At 40.3% G+C, this 17555-nt stretch overlaps 1 protein-coding gene and 1 long non-coding RNA gene across 2 annotated transcripts; both read right to left on the bottom strand.

Moving 5' to 3' along the window:
- Window positions 1-131: 131 nt before the first annotated feature.
- On the bottom strand, window positions 132-7485 carry LOC131352833 (C-C chemokine receptor type 5-like). Its single transcript, XM_058389348.1, has 3 exons — window positions 7329-7485; window positions 759-1186; window positions 132-590 (listed from the first exon to the last, which is right to left on the bottom strand). The coding sequence occupies exons 1-3, from the start codon at window positions 7483-7485 to the stop codon at window positions 132-134; spliced, it is 1044 nt and encodes a 347-aa protein (XP_058245331.1).
- A 1038-nt stretch (window positions 7486-8523) lies between these two features.
- LOC131359190 (uncharacterized) lies at window positions 8524-15459 on the bottom strand. The gene is made up of 3 exons (XR_009205758.1): window positions 15386-15459; window positions 14647-14810; window positions 8524-9655 (listed from the first exon to the last, which is right to left on the bottom strand). It is a non-coding gene; the product is annotated as an uncharacterized LOC131359190 (long non-coding RNA).
- Window positions 15460-17555: the final 2096 nt, after the last annotated feature.

The following is a 17555-nucleotide window of genomic DNA, read 5'->3' as shown; positions in this document are numbered from 1 at the left end:
CAACAACATTTTCTACAAAAAGGCAAATTGAAGCGAAGTATGGCATTATGAAATTTTTACATGTTATAATGATTAATATTTGTCATTTTATCTGGTTATCCTACATTTCAACTGCTTCCCTTTTGCTACACTTATAGCTGAACAATATTTGTGCTGGAAATCACTGAGGAGCATGAGGAGTTCCCTGTCTCTGATAACTGATTGGTGACTGTTGGGCACTGGGCAAAGCAAAGAGGAAACCACTCTTTCAGGATCTTTAGAAATAAATTTCTGAATCTCTGTCCCACAAAGGCATAGATGATGGGGTTGATGCAGCAGTGAGTGAACGCTATGGTTTCCACCCACTGCATAGCCATGTTCAGGTCCTGATTCCACTGACAGGTGTTCATATAACCCAGTTGATGCAGGAACTTCAGGAAGATCACAATGTTGTATGGCATCCAGAACAGAAAGAAAACACTGACCAAGACCAGCATGAGCCTGACAGTGTTGTGTTTCTTCTGAGACGTCATGGCCATTACGATGGGGATGATACGTGAGTAGCAGAACGCCATCACTGAGAGAGGAATAATGAAGCCAAGGATGTTCAGCTGGATGTAATTGAATGACCTCCACAATGTCCCTTCTGGATATTCCACCCTACATGTCCATACATTTGTTTCAGTTGTGGTGTTAACTTTTGAGAAAATTATGTTTGGCAAAGAAGCTCCCAGGCTAAGTGTCCACATAAACAAAACCAAAACTATGCTAACTCTGACATGTCGGTGCTTGGAGAAGAGAGAGGTATAGGTGTGGACAATGACAGCATAGCGGTCTATGGTCATGAGGATCATAAAGAAGATACTGCCATAGAATCCCAGCATATAGAGCGCTGTCACTGCATGGCACATGAAGCTCCCAAAGCTCCACTGAGTGGTGGTGGCATAGTGAGCCCAGAAAGGCAATGAGATAAGGAAGAGGAGGTCTGAAAGGGCCAGGTTGAAGAGGCACACATCTGATATGGATCTTTTGTGGTACTTGACCAGGACACACAACACCAGGCCGTTGCCGATGAACCCCACGATGAAGACAATGCTGTAGAGTGTAGGGAGGAAGACTCTGCTAAAGGCCATTACATTGCTGTTGTTGCAGATCTGGTACCCCTCACTTATATTTAGGTCATCGTAGTAGTAGATGTAGTCTTCAGCTGTTTAATAAAAAACATTGCTTTTATTATCATGCATCACTAAATAATAAAATATTTTTATATAAAAAAGTAATGAACATACTGAAGTCCTCAACTGAAAACAACATAATATGGATGGGACAGTTTTATCATTTTATTATGTGCTTATATTATGTTTATTGTGGTAACTAATTACAGTTCACAGAAAAATCTAGAAAATCACTTGTTTTCATAATGATAAACGAATACACAGTAATCCTCAGTGCATCAGGAAAGAATGAGTAATATCATTATTTTTGAAATATGGATAGGATAACAAAGTATATTTATATCTTTTTATAATTTTGCTTTGCAGCAATCTCCATCATTAAAATACAAATAAAATCTGCATGTTACAGTTTTCAATCATGGTTTGAAACCCAATATGATAACAGTGTAACAAAAAAAGAGTTAGGCCTTAAAAACTACTCTCATTAGGATATGCAATATCAGTGGATTGATTATATTGTCTAGGTTGAATTGTAAATGGTTCCAAGTTACTTAGGAGGTTTTCACACTGGGCGCCATCATCCATCATCACAACATGATGGAGACAACATGAGACAACATGTTGTGTCTCACCATTTTATAAACAAGAATTTGTTTTTGTGCTATTATGTGCAGTAAGGCATCTCATCTCTACTCATGGTACACTTGCAGATTACATGCAGGTTACTGACTTTCTGAACAAGAGCAGACCTCAGTATGACTTCATGTTCATGGGAATCATGGCACACTTTATTGAGATTTTTCTAAAAAAAAAAATTTTTTACTTACCCTAAAGCATTATAATAGCAAAACAAATATTATTATGAAGAAGTAATCATATATGAGTTATATATAAGGACTCTGTACTTTGCACAGAAAGAACACCCAGGGCTACCGCATCTAATAACATCCGCAATACTTCTATTTTTTCTGTATAATGTGGACTAGACAAACCGATGTGTAACTAAGCAGAGCACTAACCACAGCAGCAAAGGGCCACAGCACCATGCATAAATAAGCAATATACTGGCAAAGCAAAGTAGAGTGTGATCTAATGCTAAAGAGTAGAAAGATAGGAATAGATCAAAATTAAACTTCAAAAATAATCCGCAAGACTTCTGTTGCAAAGCAGGCTCGGAGCTGAATGTGCAAAGATTGAGGAAGTAAGGCGCTTATATATGTGCATAGTTTTTTTTTAAAAGTCTGAAAATATTGGGAGATCTGAGAAGCAGAAATTTCCATAAAAGGTCATGAAGTTCAGACGAGGTTTCAATTAGATTACATATTAGAGTACATTTTTATTTTTATAAAAGTAAATTATAGTTAAGAACAGTTTGTGTGAGAAGTGAGCTTTCTGATTACAGAGTAACGGTGGATGGTCTTTCTGTTTCATCTTGTCCAGCTGTAAAAGATCTTGGTGTGATTATTGACTCTGGTCTTTCGTTTAAATCTCATGTAGATAATATCACTCGGGTAGCCCTTTTTTTATCTCAGAAATATTGCTAAGATAAGAAATATGATGTCACTTCATGATGCATAGAAACTAGTTCATGCTTTTGTTACCTCTAGGTTGGATTATTGTAATGCCTTACTGTCTGGATGTTCCAGTAGGAGCATAAACAAGCAAAATGGCATAACATAAACATAACACAACATAAAGCATAACACAACATAAAATGGCAAGATGGCGGTGTGGCAGTAACACGCAGCAGCCACTCTGGAACCAATATGGTGCTTTCTTTTTGTTTTATCGCGAAATTTAAAGTGCATGGACGCCAAAGACAGTGGTGTTCATGTATACGACCGCCAGACGATATTACAGTACAGAAATCACGCACTTACTAACTTACATGGTGAAGTACTCTGCAAACTTCGCGAACTCGGCTTGCTGCGAAGTCCAGGCCTTCAGTCCTCTGCGTCGCCTGATGCCGGTGGCCGGGAGAGAGGACGTCGCAAACGGTGTTCGAGGAAGCGGAAGCGCGGTAAACGGGCGGGTGTCCGTGCTAGGCTAACAACCAACCCTAGACGGCCGGCATTCCCTTCCATCATCTTGTCCAACGTCTGCTCACTGGATAATAAACTGGACTACATCCGACTCCAGCAAACTACACGGCGTGAGTTCAGAGACTGCTGCGTCTTTGTTTTCACGGAGACGTGGCTCAGCGACAGAGTTCTGGACGCCGCCATTCAGCTAGCCAGGCTAACCGTGTTTCGTGCCGACAGGAATGCAGCTCTGTGCGGTAAGACTCGCGGTGGCGGTGTGTGTGTTTACATCAACACGGAATGGTGTAAGGACTCTGTGCTTGTGTCTAACTACTGCTCATCGGTAGTGGAGTTTGTGACTGTTAGATGCAGACCTTTTTATTTACCCCGGGAATTCACCACTACTCTCATTATCGGAGTGTACATTCCCCCCAGCGCTAATGCTAAGGAGGCTCTGTGTGAGCTGTACGGAGCTATTAGCGAGCTGCAGAATGCTCACCCCGATGGACTGTTTATCATCTCTGGAGATTTCAATCATGCAAATCTCAGAACAGTGCTCCCTAAAAACGCTGGATGTTGTTTATTCAAACATTCCCGGCGCGTATCGTGCGGAGCCCCACCCCCACCTCGGCTACTCAGACCACATCTCTGTTATGTTGATTCCAGCATACAGACCACTCATCAGACGCTCTAAACCGGTTCTGAAACAGGTTAAGACCTGGCCAGCAGGAGCCATCTCTGCTCTTCAGGACTGTTTTGAGTGCACTGACTGGGACATGTTTACGGAGGCTGCAACCAACAGCGACTCTATTGACTTGGAGGAGTACACGGCATCAGTGTCCGGCTACATCGGGAAGTGCATCGGTGACGTGACCGTCTCCAAGACCATCACAACACACTCCAACCAGAAGCCGTGGATGACTGTGAAAGTGCGTGCTCTCCTGAAGTCGAGAGACTCTGCCGTCAGATCAGGGGACAGGGCGGCCTTAAAAATAGCAAGGGCCAAACTGTCCCGAGCCATTAGAGAGGCAAAGCGTGCACACGCCCAGAGAATCCACGGCCACTTCCAGAACAGCAGAGACTCCCGGCGCATGTGGCAGGGCATCCAGGCAATCACCAACTACAGGACAGCTTCACCTGCCTGTGACAGTGATGCCTCCCTTCCAGATGCTCTGAACGACTTCTACGCTCGGTTTGAGGCACAGAACAACACAACAGCGAGGAAGACCATCCCTCCTCCTAATGACCCAGTGCTCTGTCTCACCACGGCTGATGTGAGAAGAACTCTATGCAGAGTTAACCCACAGAAGTCTGCTGGACCAGACAACATTCCTGGCAAAGTTCTCAGGGAGTGTGCAGAGCAGCTAGCAGATGTCTTCACTGACATCTTCAACATCTCGCTGAGCAGCTCCATCATCCCTACGTGCCTCAAGACAATGACCATCGTCCCTGTGCCAAAGAAGTCTACGGTTTCCTGCCTCAATGACTACCATCCCGTTGCACTCACACCAATCGTGATGAAATGCTTCGAGAGGCTCGTCATGAGGCACATCAAGTTACAGCTACCACCCTCGCTGGACCCCTTGCAGTTTGCGTATTGTCCTAACCGCTCCATGGATGATGCCATCAGCACAACCCTCCATCTGGCCCTCACACACCTGGACTGTAAAGACTCCTACATTCAAATGCTGTTCATAGATTTCAGTTCAGCATTCAACACAATCATCCCTCAGCAGCTGATTGAGAAGCTGAGTCTCCTGGGCCTGAACACCTCTCTCTGCAACTGGATCCTGGATTTCCTGACTGGGAGACCTCAGTCAGTCCGGATCGGGAGCAGTATCTCCAGCACCACCACACTGAACACTGGAGCTCCTCAGGGCTGTGTGCTCAGTCCATTGCTGTTCACTCTGCTGACTCACGACTGTGCAGCAATGCACAGCGCCAACCACATCGTCAAGTTCGCTGATGACACGACCGTGGTGGGTCTCATCAGCAAGAACGACGAGTCAGCATACAGAGAGGAGGTGCAACATCTAACAGCCTGGTGCAGAGCCAACAACCTCTCCCTGAACGTTGACAAGACCAAAGAGATGGTTGTTGACTTCAGGAGAGCACAGAGTGCCCACTCTCCGCTGTCCATCGACGGATCCTCGGTGGAGATCATCAAGAGCACCAAATTCCTTGGTGTCCATCTGGCGGAGAACTTCACCTGGTCACTCAACAACAGCTCCATCACCAAGAAAGCCCAGCAGCGCCTCTACTTCCTGAGGAGACTGAGGAAAGCCCATCTCCCTTCCCCCATCCTGACTATGTTCTACAGAGGGACCATCAAGAGCATCCTGAGCAGCTGCATCACTGCCTGGTTTGGGAACTGCACCGTCTCGGATCGCAAGACCCTTCAGCGGATAGTGAGGACAGCTGAGAAGATCATCGGAGTCTCTCTCCCCTCTATCACGGACATTTACACCGCACGCTACATCCGCAAAGCCAACAGCATTGTGGCTGACCCCACACACCCCTCACACACACTCTTCACCCTCCTGCCATCTGGAAAGAGGTACCGGAGCATTCGGGCCCTCACAACCAGACTGTGTAACAGTTTCTTTCCTCAAGCCATCAGGCTCCTCAACACCCGGGACTGAACTGTTCTACACTCTCACACACACACACACACACACACACATACATACATACACACTCTCACTCAGGACTGAACTGTATATCAACTCTCTGTCTCTCTCACACACACATACACACACACACACTCTCTCTTGACTGTGTGAACACGCACACACAATTTATATTGTTCATTACTTATTGCACTACCTCTACCTGTCATCCGCTGCTATAGTTATATTTATGTTTATTGTATTTGCACTACCTCAACCGCTGCTGTGTATTTTTGCACAATTTTTTTTGCACAATACTTTTTTTTTTTTTACACATCATTTCACTTTATCTTATTTTATTTCACTTACATTCCAGTACACATGTTCTTTTATTTCCTTTCAGCGCTAAGTGTCCTGTGTTCTTTTGTGTTGTCTTTCTTGTATTTATTGTCTTTTGCACTGTCTTGTCTATGCTCTGTTTGCACCTAGCTGCACACTGTGCACTTTACGTGGCTAAGACAATCTTCTGTCCTAGCTCTGTGGTGGTGTTTTTATGTTGAACTTTGTTGTTGTATGTTTATGTAGCACCAGGTCCTGGAGAAACGTTGTTTCATTTCACTATGTACTGCGTCAGCTATATGTGGTTGAAATGACAATAAAGCTTCTTGAATCTTGAATCTTGAAAGGAAAAGCTCTGCCCCCTGCTGTAGCCTTTGCTACTTGAGGTACTACCAAACACTACCAAATAGGGTACTCCTATATTTTCTTAGGTAAAGGAGCAGATCTGGAAGGTTCATGGGCATAGAGTGTTTGGTGTACTGGGATGTTTGGATGCTGTCGCCTTACCACCCTCGCAAGTCGCTCAGGTTTGCTGAATGTAAAGTAGTTGGATGCTTTACGTCCTGGGAAGCTTTCATGTCTGTCACATTCTGGCTCTCCCTTTAAGTTATGCTGTCATAGCTAGTCTTGCTGGAGTCCCTGCCTGCACTTTATACATAATCTACATTGTCTTTAAACATCACATGATCCATCGCAGATCTGCCATTTCATCTGTCAGCTTGTGACAGCAAGGAATTAGTGTCTATAATGAACTCAGAAACTACAGTGACCTAATAGTTCCTCATGGGCCATTGATTGCTGTTGTAGACATTATTCAGTTACAGTTACATTATGTACTGTCCACTGTCACCCAAATGAGGATGGGTTCCCTTCTGAGCCTGGTTCTTCTCAAGGTTTCTTCCTTATATTGTCCCAGGCAGTTTGTTCCTTGCCACCATTGCCACAGGCTTGCTCATTAGGGATAAAATAAAATAGGGATAAAATAGTTCAATAATTTAATTTAATAATTTATTTGTATTTTTAGTTATTTAGTTTTTTTTCCCTCGTCTTTCTTTGTTTCTCTTCTTTTGTAAAGCTGCTTTGAGACAATGTCCATTGTAAAAGGTGCTATACAAATAAATTGAAATGAATCGAATGGAAATAAGACAAAACAACACCCTCGCCTATAGACTCCAGCTCCCACTGTCATACTGCATCTCACCTACATTCCATGTGTCTCTCCTCAATACACACCCTCCCAACAACAAAACCAGCCCCCTGGATATCGAGGGCTACCCACCCATTTTGTACACACTCTCCTTGAGTCCAGTTGCACCTTGGAGAAGCGATCTTGGGTAAATGCCACAGATATCCTTGACCCATGATTTCACAGGTTACACCTTGACAGACAAGCACCCAGACCTTGTGGAAGACCTTGTCATAGAACACCTGGAGGTATTCTTAGAGAGTGGGGCTCTGTAGCAGCAATAAACCCTCCCGTCCCCAAAGGGAGCTCTTACCTGCGTATTGAACTGCTTCTGGGTTACTTCCAGGTAGCACAGAGATTAAAACCATGCACATGATACGTTCTATGTAAAATATTGTTCCTCTTGCAACATACCGAGCCATACCATTGCCATTACCTGATTCATTGTGTATGACCTGTGTATGACATCTTTTGTGATACAGATTTGTTTGCTTGGTTTACTGATATTTTGGTTTTGACTAATTTGCCTGTTACCTGTTTACATCATTGGATCACGAGTTGGATTTGTTGCTGTGTGTCATTAAAATTTGCAAATGGATTCGAGATTGCCCACTCTGAGTGTTTCTTTACACACTGCCTGAACTGTGAACTATCCTGAAATAAAATTTTTGAGTTTAAATCCATGCTGGAATTTGCAGTATTATTTAACAAGCTGAGTTAATATGTTAATACTTAAGCAATATTTACAATCTGGATGTTCAATTTGTGGGTTGTTACCTATTAATTTATCTGTTTTTCCTGTAAAAACAAACAAACAAATATTCTGATATTTGTTCCCTGTTTAGGGTCTGAGCTAGAACTGGCACTTGCACTGTAAAAAATTGTCATGTAGATAAATAGCAAAATACTGGCAGCAGGGCTGTTAATTTATAGTTTTCCAACTGTTATCTATTCTACAGTTACACAATACTATCTACTTTACTGTTATTGTTACATGTTATTTTAATAATACCATGCACTGAATTACAGTACATTATTTTCATGATTTCGTGATCACAGTAAACTACTGGCAGCAGGGTTGCCAGTACATTACTGTTTTTTCAACAGTATTACTGTTATAATATGTACTAGAACACGGTACAGTTCTGTATTTTATTGACACTACAGTATATTAGTGGCTTAGTAGCCAAAATATTTTCTTTTTTTCCCCATTAACAATGGAATTTCATCATAATCCAAATGCAGTAACATGTAGTCATTTTTGTCAATAGACCATATTAAAGGCAGCATTGATGACAGCCAATTACTATGAATTAAGCACTGTCTTCACTGTAAACTTGATATTCATAACTTTAGTTCTATACGACATATATTGAATGATTCAGTGAACTACTGGAAAAGAAGAGACCGAAAATATAAAAATGAATTATGTAATCCAAGATTTATTCATAAAAAGGCAGCACCAACTGAGAACTGTAATGAATTTCTTAATACAAACAGTTTTTCTATTACAGTAAATGTCAAGTATACACAACATATGCATAACTACAGCTTTTTTAATAAACTTGGGAGGAACGACACATCTTGCCACTCTGAGAAGCTGCCTTTTTAAAACAAAATGTACCTTTTGTCAGTGGGATTGAAAAATAACTTCAGTCCAAACCATATTTTAAAAGATTATATTATATAAAATATACAAATATTTTCACAAAAATTAAGAAATATGAAATAGATTTGTTTTCTTTTCTCTTTTTCTTTTTTTTATTTTACCAATCTAAGCAGTATTAAATCTAGCCAGTCAAATTTGAAAAGTACGAAAAAAATCACACAAATCATTATAATAAAATAAATTTCACAACAGAGTGGCAAGACACATCATCTCTTCAAACTAGAGCAACAGTCTTAACTTAATTCATTTGTTAAAAGCAACTAGTTTTAAATCAACTTAAACTGATATTTTCAAACATAAAGAGAAAGACTCCTTTCACATACGATCTGATCAAGTGTCTACTAAGATGCTGAACATATACAAGAACAGTCATGTTCTGGGACAAGTGAACATATTCCCTTCTGGTTTACATAAACAAAAGTTTTTCTTCAGTGTTCTATAGCATAAATACCCACCATTTTTGAAGTGAAGTGTAGCAAATTAAGTAGACAGGAGAACAAAAAGATGTATATAAACAAGGACAAAACTTGGAATAGCCATGGCTTTTCTTCAGAAGAGTGGACACATGGGGGTTGACCGTGACACACTTGTTCTGAAAAACTCTCCCTGTCCTCTTGGACACTACCATACCATGGCTGGCCCTGGTCCCTCTTTCTGGGTTAATTCCAATGAATCTCCTAAAAAACACAATAGTCTGAGATTAGAGGTTGAATAGAATAAAGTCTGCTATCATATAAAGTAGGGCTGGGTAATATGAACAAAATCATATATCAAAATATTTTTTAACTTTATACCATAATTTCGATGTTGTGAAGATATTGTAAGGATCACTACTGATGCTTTCAAAAAAAAAATTGCAGCCCTTAATACAAGAAAAAGGCAGACAAAATGAAGAAGTAATGCACACAATGGGTTGTAGCGAGGTGCTGATCATTGGAAATAGATTGGAGTATAAGTATAGAGGAGTATAAGAAAAAAAAAGTGCTGCACACTTTAGCTCCACATTCATTTCTCTTTCATTTAGATGCAATTTTATCCTTCAGACGTTCTTCAAGATATTGATCTTGAAGAACGTCTGAAGGATAAAATAATAGAACAAGCACTGGTACATTATATACTATAGGCCACATCCTATCAGTAATAGATCATATGGTGACTAGACAATCATATGCCACTATCAAGGTGGGAAAAAAATCAAGACACTTTCAGCAAATCAAAACTCTTAACAATGACAGAAACTATAGCCAATCAGATCACTTAACTGTTAACTATTACGTCTCACATCACATAGAGATTTAAATTTTGGTGAAGGATATCCGAAAAATACATTAAAATACATTTATTTTAGGTAGATTTCTAACATATATACAGACTTACTTTAAACTTAATAATCAACTGTTGGCTATACGCAGTTTTAAAACATACGTGTCGCGCTGTTAAACAGAACAGTACCGATCCCGGACAGCAGATGTCACTGTTGTTTGTATACGGCCATTGGACAGTCGCCATTCATTTATTCATTCATTCATAGGAAGAGTTGGTGATAATGCAACTGTTCTGCCAAATTTAACAGTTTGCATTTCAGTTTTAAGTTTGTAGTTCCGATGAAATTAAATAACTTTGATCAATAAAATGTAGGTTTACATTTGAAACCAATGTAATTTGTTTAATCAATAAAATGTAATTTACTTTTGAAATCAAACCATTTGTTGACTGGTTTGGTTTCTTTGTTTCAGTCAAAAAGACAGCCTGTATAACAGTGTAAATTTGCTGTTCCCTCAAAATAACTCAAGATACAGCCATTAATTTCTAAACTGTTGGCAACAAAAGTGAGTACACCCCTAAGTGGAAATGTCCAAATTGGGCCCAAAGTGTCAATACTTTGTGTGGCCACCATTATTTTCCAGCACTCCCTAAACCCTCTTGGGCATGGAGTTCACCAGAGCTGCACAGGTTGCCACTGGAGTCCTCTTCCACTCCTCCATGATGACATCACAGAGCTGGTGGATGTTAGAGCCCTTGTGCTCCCCCACCTTCCGTTTAAGGATGCCCCACAGATGCTCAATAGGGTTTAGGTCTGGAGACATGTTTGGCCAGTCCATCACCAAGGCAGTGGTCGTCTTGGAGGTGTGTTTGGGGTCGTTATCATGTTGGTATACTGCCCTGTGGCCCAGTCTCCAAAGGGGGGGATCATGCTCTGCTTCAGTATGTCACAGTACATATTGGTATTCATGGTTGCCTCAATGAACTGTTGCTCCCCAGTGCCAGCAGCACTCATGCAGGCCCAGACCATGACACTCCCACCACCATGCTTGACTGTAGGCAAGGCACACTTGTCTTTGTACTCCTCACCTGGTTGCCGCCACACACACTTGACACCATCTGAACCAAATAAGTTTATCTTGATCTCATCGGACCACAGGATCTTCAGCAAACTGTATGCGGGTTTTCTTGTGCATCATCTTTAGTAGAGGCTTCCCTCTGGGACGACAGCCATGCAGACCAATTTGATGCAGTGTGTGGCGTATGGTCTGAGCACTGACAGGCTGAGACCTCCACCCCTTCAACCTCTGCAGCAATGCTGGCAGCACTCATAGGTCTATTTCCCAAAGACAACCTCCGGATATGACGCTGAGCACATGCACTCAACTTCTTTGGTGGACCATGGCGAGGCCTGTTCCGAATGGAACCTGTCCTGTAAAACCGTTGTATGGTCTGGCCCACCGTGCTGCAGCTCAGTTTCAGGGTCTTGGCAATCTTCTTATAGCCTAGGCCATCTTTATGTAGAGCAACAATTCTTTTTTTCAGATCCTCAGAGAGTTTTTTGCCATGAGGTGCCATGTTGAACTTCCAGTGACCAGTATGAGAGAGTGTGAGAGCGAAAACACCAAATTTAACACACCTGCTCCCCATTCACACCTGAGACCTTGTAACATTAACAAGTCACATGACACCGGGGAGGGTAAATGGCTAATTGGGCCCAATTTAGACATTTCCACTTAGGGGTGTACTCACTTTTGTTGCCAACAGTTTAGACATTAATGGCTATGTGTTGAGTTATTTTGAGGGGACAGCAAATTTACACTGTTATACAGGCTGTACACTCACTACTTTACACTGTAGCAGAGTCTCATTTCTTCAGGGTGGTCCCATGAAAAGATATAATAAAATATTTATATTCGAACATATTTGAACTAACAGTGATAAACTGTAGAGTCAGGACTATAAAAATAGGAAGAAAGACCTCAGTTCATTTAGAAGACATGAAAAAAAACACTGTTCATGCTGCTGGCATAGTTTCATAGCAAGGCTACAAACGTACAAAACAGCGTGGTGATATATGAATGCAGCTGAACTTGGCCAATGTAACTGAATTCCAAGAAAGGCGTGAATATTTAAGTCACATTGTTGCAGTAATAGGATTTCTAGCATGGCAAGGTATCCCATTTACGAGGGCATTGTGAAAAATAGACCAGTGAGAATCAAGGAAATTTCTTGGAGTGCTTCAAACTTCTTTCTCAGTTTGACCCGTTCTTCAGAATTACACAGCTGCTTCTAATTACATCTATCTCTCTCCGGTCACTCAAAATAAATTCATTCAGTGCTTTTCTGAGAAGATTACTGAAGAGAAAAGGAATTCGGTTATTCAGTTGCAGATGAGGCAAGACATGGCAAGACAGAACATCCAGCTGTTTGTGTACGATATGTCAACTCGGATGGTAAAGTGATGGGTCCTGGGCCTTCAAGACCTAAAAGTCTTTGATGTAAAGACAATTACAAACACAATTGAAGCACTGCTTGATGCCAACAAACTGGGAAATGTGACGTGTATCTCAGACGTAGCATCTGTGATGTGTGGGTATCTGGTGGTGTGAAGGCTCTTTTCCTAGCTAAACATCAGGAAGCCATTTATATACACTGCTATGGACATGAACTAAACCTTGTCTTGTGATACACATGCAGGGTCATTCAAGAATTTTTTTTGACTGCCTAGAATCCATTTACACTTTTTTCAACACCTTTCTTGTAAACCATGAGAAGTTGATTGCTGTACAGAAACAACTTGGTCTACATGGCCATGAATTTGTTCAGCTTTCGAAAACGCATTTGTCCTGTCAGCTTGCGTCTGTTAATGCAATGCTAGAAAACTACAGTGCTGTCTTACTCTGTCTCGAAGAAACTGGGACACCTGTGGTTGTTGGCTTCAGGATGAAGTTGTTCAAGTTTGCTGTTGTCTACATGATGGTAATTTTTAAGAGTTTACTGTCTATCACGGATGCGTTGCACAGATGTCTACAAAGAATAAATCTGGATTTGTCTGAAGCAGAACTGATTACATGGCACAAAGCTGGTATTAACAGGGCAAAGGCTATTTGTCAGGAAAATAACATGGATCATTAGTTTTCACTTCCTTGACGCAAACAAAAGCTAATTCATAATTTTTGTTGATTCAATTCGTGGTGTGGTTGGTGCTGATCTAGGGGATTTTGATTATCTGAAAATCATGTGTACTTCCCTTTTGTGGATCGGATGATTAGTGAGCTCAGTCAAAGATTTTCAAGTGTAAGACATAGTAATCTGAAGGGTGTGCAGGCCTGTTACCCATCCTCCCAATCCTTCTTGTCACAAGGTCTTCCCAGTGATGTTGAACTGCATTACAATATAGAGCTTCATACAGAAAAAATATTTGTGGCAAAAAATTATCTATGGAAAAAGAAGACGTAAGGTAGCATTCCAAACTGTATGCTGACTGTATACCACTTGCTGAACTGTGACATGTTTCCCTCTCTTAAAAAAACTTCTGCAGCTGTACAAGTGATCATTTAGTGCCCTATGATGCCTGCACACAGGGTTGAGGTGAACCATGGATCAGGTAAGACTCCACAACCTTGCCATCTTGTCAATTGAGAAAGAATCTGTTAATTCATTTGAGCCTGCAAGAGTAATAGGCAGATTTGCTACACTCAAGTCAAGGAGACAGTCTTCCACCTAAATGAAATTAAACTAAGACAAAAAGACAGACATAACTTTTTATAGACAAAGGACATATAAGACAATGCAGTGTTTTTTTAACACTGTGTTTGAATTTCTTTTTCTATGTTTAAAATGTTTAAACATATAGTAGTGGACCATATTGTTCATTTGGTATCTCTAATTACTTCTAAAAAAAAATGCTGATATTTTGAAAAGCGTTCTCTGTTTTCTTGCTGAGTCATAGTCTCAGAGGACTAAGCCCCTTATCTCTTCCAACCCTAGCAAAGCCCTGCTTCCCAGGAAATAATTTCTTTTTTTCCCCACACAACTAAGCCAAAGTAAACCACCAGATTTATGTCTTTTAGACAAAGGCACACAGGAAATGTGTTAATATGAATTTACACAGAAAAGAGAACAGAAACTACAAAATCCTGCAAAACAAAAACACAATAATGCTTCTAGCCACCAGTCGACTGAACAAAGAAAAACATGACTAACTTATTTGAACTATTCAGTAAGCAGCCTACCAAACAATAAAACAAAAAAGTCAGTGTGCTGCAAGTTACTGGCCAGTTACAGCACAGCAAGAAGACCACAAACTAGTTTTCTGAACTGTAAGCTTACTGACCTGTTGTAGTTTCTTTACTCACTAATAGTTAATAAGCAAACAGGAAAAAAATGTAATTTAACTCACCATGTAATGTGCTCCTAGAGTACGGGATTCAGATGGATACTCTTCGAAAAGAATGTCCAGATTTGGCTCAGTTTCTGTTGTGCATGCCACGTTGAGAAATACACCGTTTCGTATTTGCGCAGGTTCTGTACTGCTGATTCCAACATCACTCCCATAAAGCATTGCTGCTTATAGTACATTAAAGTATTTTATGGGAAACAGACAAGCTGCACATAAACACTTCTCAGAATGCATTGTTTTCTACAGTAAAGTGCCGTTTTACAGGACAATGGTATATCACTGTTAGAATTTGGCCGTTTTCTTACAACATTTAGTTACAGTGTGGATATAACTTGTGTAGCCGTGTTGCAAGTTGTTTCTACAATATTTAATAGTTGTGTCTTTCATTTCATGTCCTTCTTAGCCAGGTCACACTTGTAAAAAAAAAAATTATCTCAATCATATGGTTGTTTAAAAGTTAATAACTAATAGTCTGTACATGCATATGCTTTATTATTTTGTGATTACTTTCCTAAAAGATTACTTAATGTATTACATTGTCAATTGCAAAGCATTACTTTCACTCTATTCTTTATTTATGGACACTTACAGTAATTTTAGCAGCATCTCCTCTGGTAAGCATTCATCAGTTGTGAGTTTTAATGCTTAAAAAATGTTAGAGACACTTTACTGATTAAGACCAGAGATAACAAGTAACAGCTGGCGAGTAACTGCAAAAAGTATTAAAATATTCACTTACTTATTGTGTTGGAGTAGACCGTATCCATGATTCATCGGTCCAAGAGTGATTGTGAAAGTAGGCTTTGCTTGTTGTTATATAACAAGAGACTGAGTTAGGTTTGGCTTTTCTACTTGCAGTAGGAGGAAATGTACTTCAGCACACTTGAACACACAAAAAAATAAATCAATAAACCTCTTTTAATAAAAAAAATACTACAAAGGCGTTAACAGCATTAGATGTCAACAGCATTAAAATAAGATACATTTTGTGAAGGATTTCTTATGTCTGTTTATACATACAAAAATACAAGTTAATCCTTATGAGACATATATTTTGTTCTATGAAAAACATTATCTACACTAATGGCTAAGAGCATCAATTCATGTTTTAGGTATATTATTGTCCAGGTTCATTTACTGGACCTCAAGCAATTTCAGTTGAAGACCCCTGCCAAAGATGATGGGGTTGAGGCAGCAGTGACTGAACGCTATGGTTCAGTCCATCCACTACATAGCCATGTTAGGATTTTGTGTGTCTTCTTTGTGTTTCTTCTGATACTTGATAGTCATTAAGATGGGGAATACATGAATAGCAAAACACCATCAGTGAGAGAGGAATGATCAGGCTGAGGACATTTAGCTTGATGTAAATGAATGACCTCCATGCAGTTTCTTCTGGATATTCCATACTTCATGTTAATCCATCTGATTTATTCTTCACTTCACAAAAATGATGTTTGGCAGCTCCTAGGCTAAGGGTCCACAAAAAAAACAGGGTTATGCTAGTTCTGACAGAGGACCATAAAGAAGATGCGTCCATAGAATCCCAGCATGTAGAGCACCGTCACTGCATTCAAGATTCAAGATTCAAGAAGCTTTTATTGTCATTTCAACCACATATAGCTGGCGCAGTACATAGTGAAATGAAACAACGTTTCTCCAGGACCTGGTGCTACATAAACATACAACTACTAGTACAATACAAAACAACAAACAACACCACAGAGCTAGGACAGAAGTTTGTCTTAGCCACGTAAAGTGCACAGTGTGCAGCTAGGTGCGAACAGAGCATAGACAAGACAGTGCAAAAAAGACAATAAATACAATAAAGACAACACAAAAGAACACAGGACACTTAGCGCTGAAAGGAAATAAAAGAACGTGTACTGGAATGTAAGTGAAATAAAATAGATAAAGTGAAATGATGTAGAAAAAAAAAAGTATTGTGCAAAAATATTGTGCAAAAATACACAGCAGCGGTTGAGGTAGTGCAAATAGAATAAACATAAGTATAACTATAGCAGCGGATGACAGGTAGAGGTAGTGCAGTAAGTAATGAACAGTATAAATTATGTGTGTGTGTGTTTGTGTCCACACAGTCAAGAGAGAGTGTGTGTATCTGTGTGTGAGAGACAGAGAGTTAGTATACAGCTCAGTCCTGAGTGAGAGTGTGTGTGTGTGTGTGTGAGAGAGTGTAGAACAGTTCAGTCCTGAGTGAGAGTGTGTGTGAGAGTGTAGAACAGTTCAGTCCCGGGTGTTGAGGAGCCTAATGGCTTGAGGAAAGAAACTGTTACACAGTCTGGTTGTGAGGGCCCGAATGCTCCGGTACCTCTGCATGCCACATGAAGAAGGAAGAGGAAGCCTGAAAAAATATCAGGTTAAAGAGGCACACATCTGATATGTTGGACCTTTTGTGGCACTTGACCAGGACACACAACACCAGGTTTTTGGTTCTTGTGTGTTATTTTTCATAAGCAGAATTGTTCTTGGTTGTTTATGAGGAAATAAGTTGTTACATGTTACATGAGGGGATAAAATCAGCTTCCCCTGTAGCTGCAGCTAAACTTAAGCCATTGATGAAAAATTGCATTAATAAATGCTAGGGTCAACTGCCATTGTGACATGAATGTAACATTAGCTCACAGCACCTTAAGTAAATTCTCAAAGCAAATAAACTTTTCCTGTCTGCTGCTGACAAATATAATCCTCAGGATCTCATGACCACTATTTTTATGGTTTCTAAATATTATATTATGGTCTCCATATATTAGCATATGGCCTCAAAAGATTTACTTCACTTCATTAATCAGTGACGTCTATATGTTATCTTGTGTTCTTATCTTATTACTGTTTTTTCTGTTGTTGTTCTATTATCACTGATCCTATCTTTGTGTTGCACACACTAGAAA

This window comes from Hemibagrus wyckioides, linkage group LG01 (genome assembly GCF_019097595.1).
Source record: "Hemibagrus wyckioides isolate EC202008001 linkage group LG01, SWU_Hwy_1.0, whole genome shotgun sequence".
NCBI lineage: Eukaryota > Metazoa > Chordata > Actinopteri > Siluriformes > Bagridae > Hemibagrus > Hemibagrus wyckioides.
This window is presented reverse-complemented; position numbering and strand designations above follow the sequence as displayed.

What these genes read in the sequence shown, in the direction of transcription:
- LOC131352833 (XM_058389348.1), bottom strand. Translation starts at nt 7,485, where the DNA reads ATGGGTCAAGGATATCTGTGGCATTTACCCAAGATCGCTTCTCCAAGG. An exon ending in TGAGGAGAGACACATGGAAT is followed by an intron (nt 1,187 to 7,328) that starts GTAGGTGAGATG and finishes TTTATTAAACAG; the next exon opens with CTGAAGACTACATCTACTAC. An exon ending in TCTTCTCCAAGCACCGACAT is followed by an intron (nt 591 to 758) that starts GTCAGAGTTAGC and finishes AATTACATCCAG; the next exon opens with CTGAACATCCTTGGCTTCAT.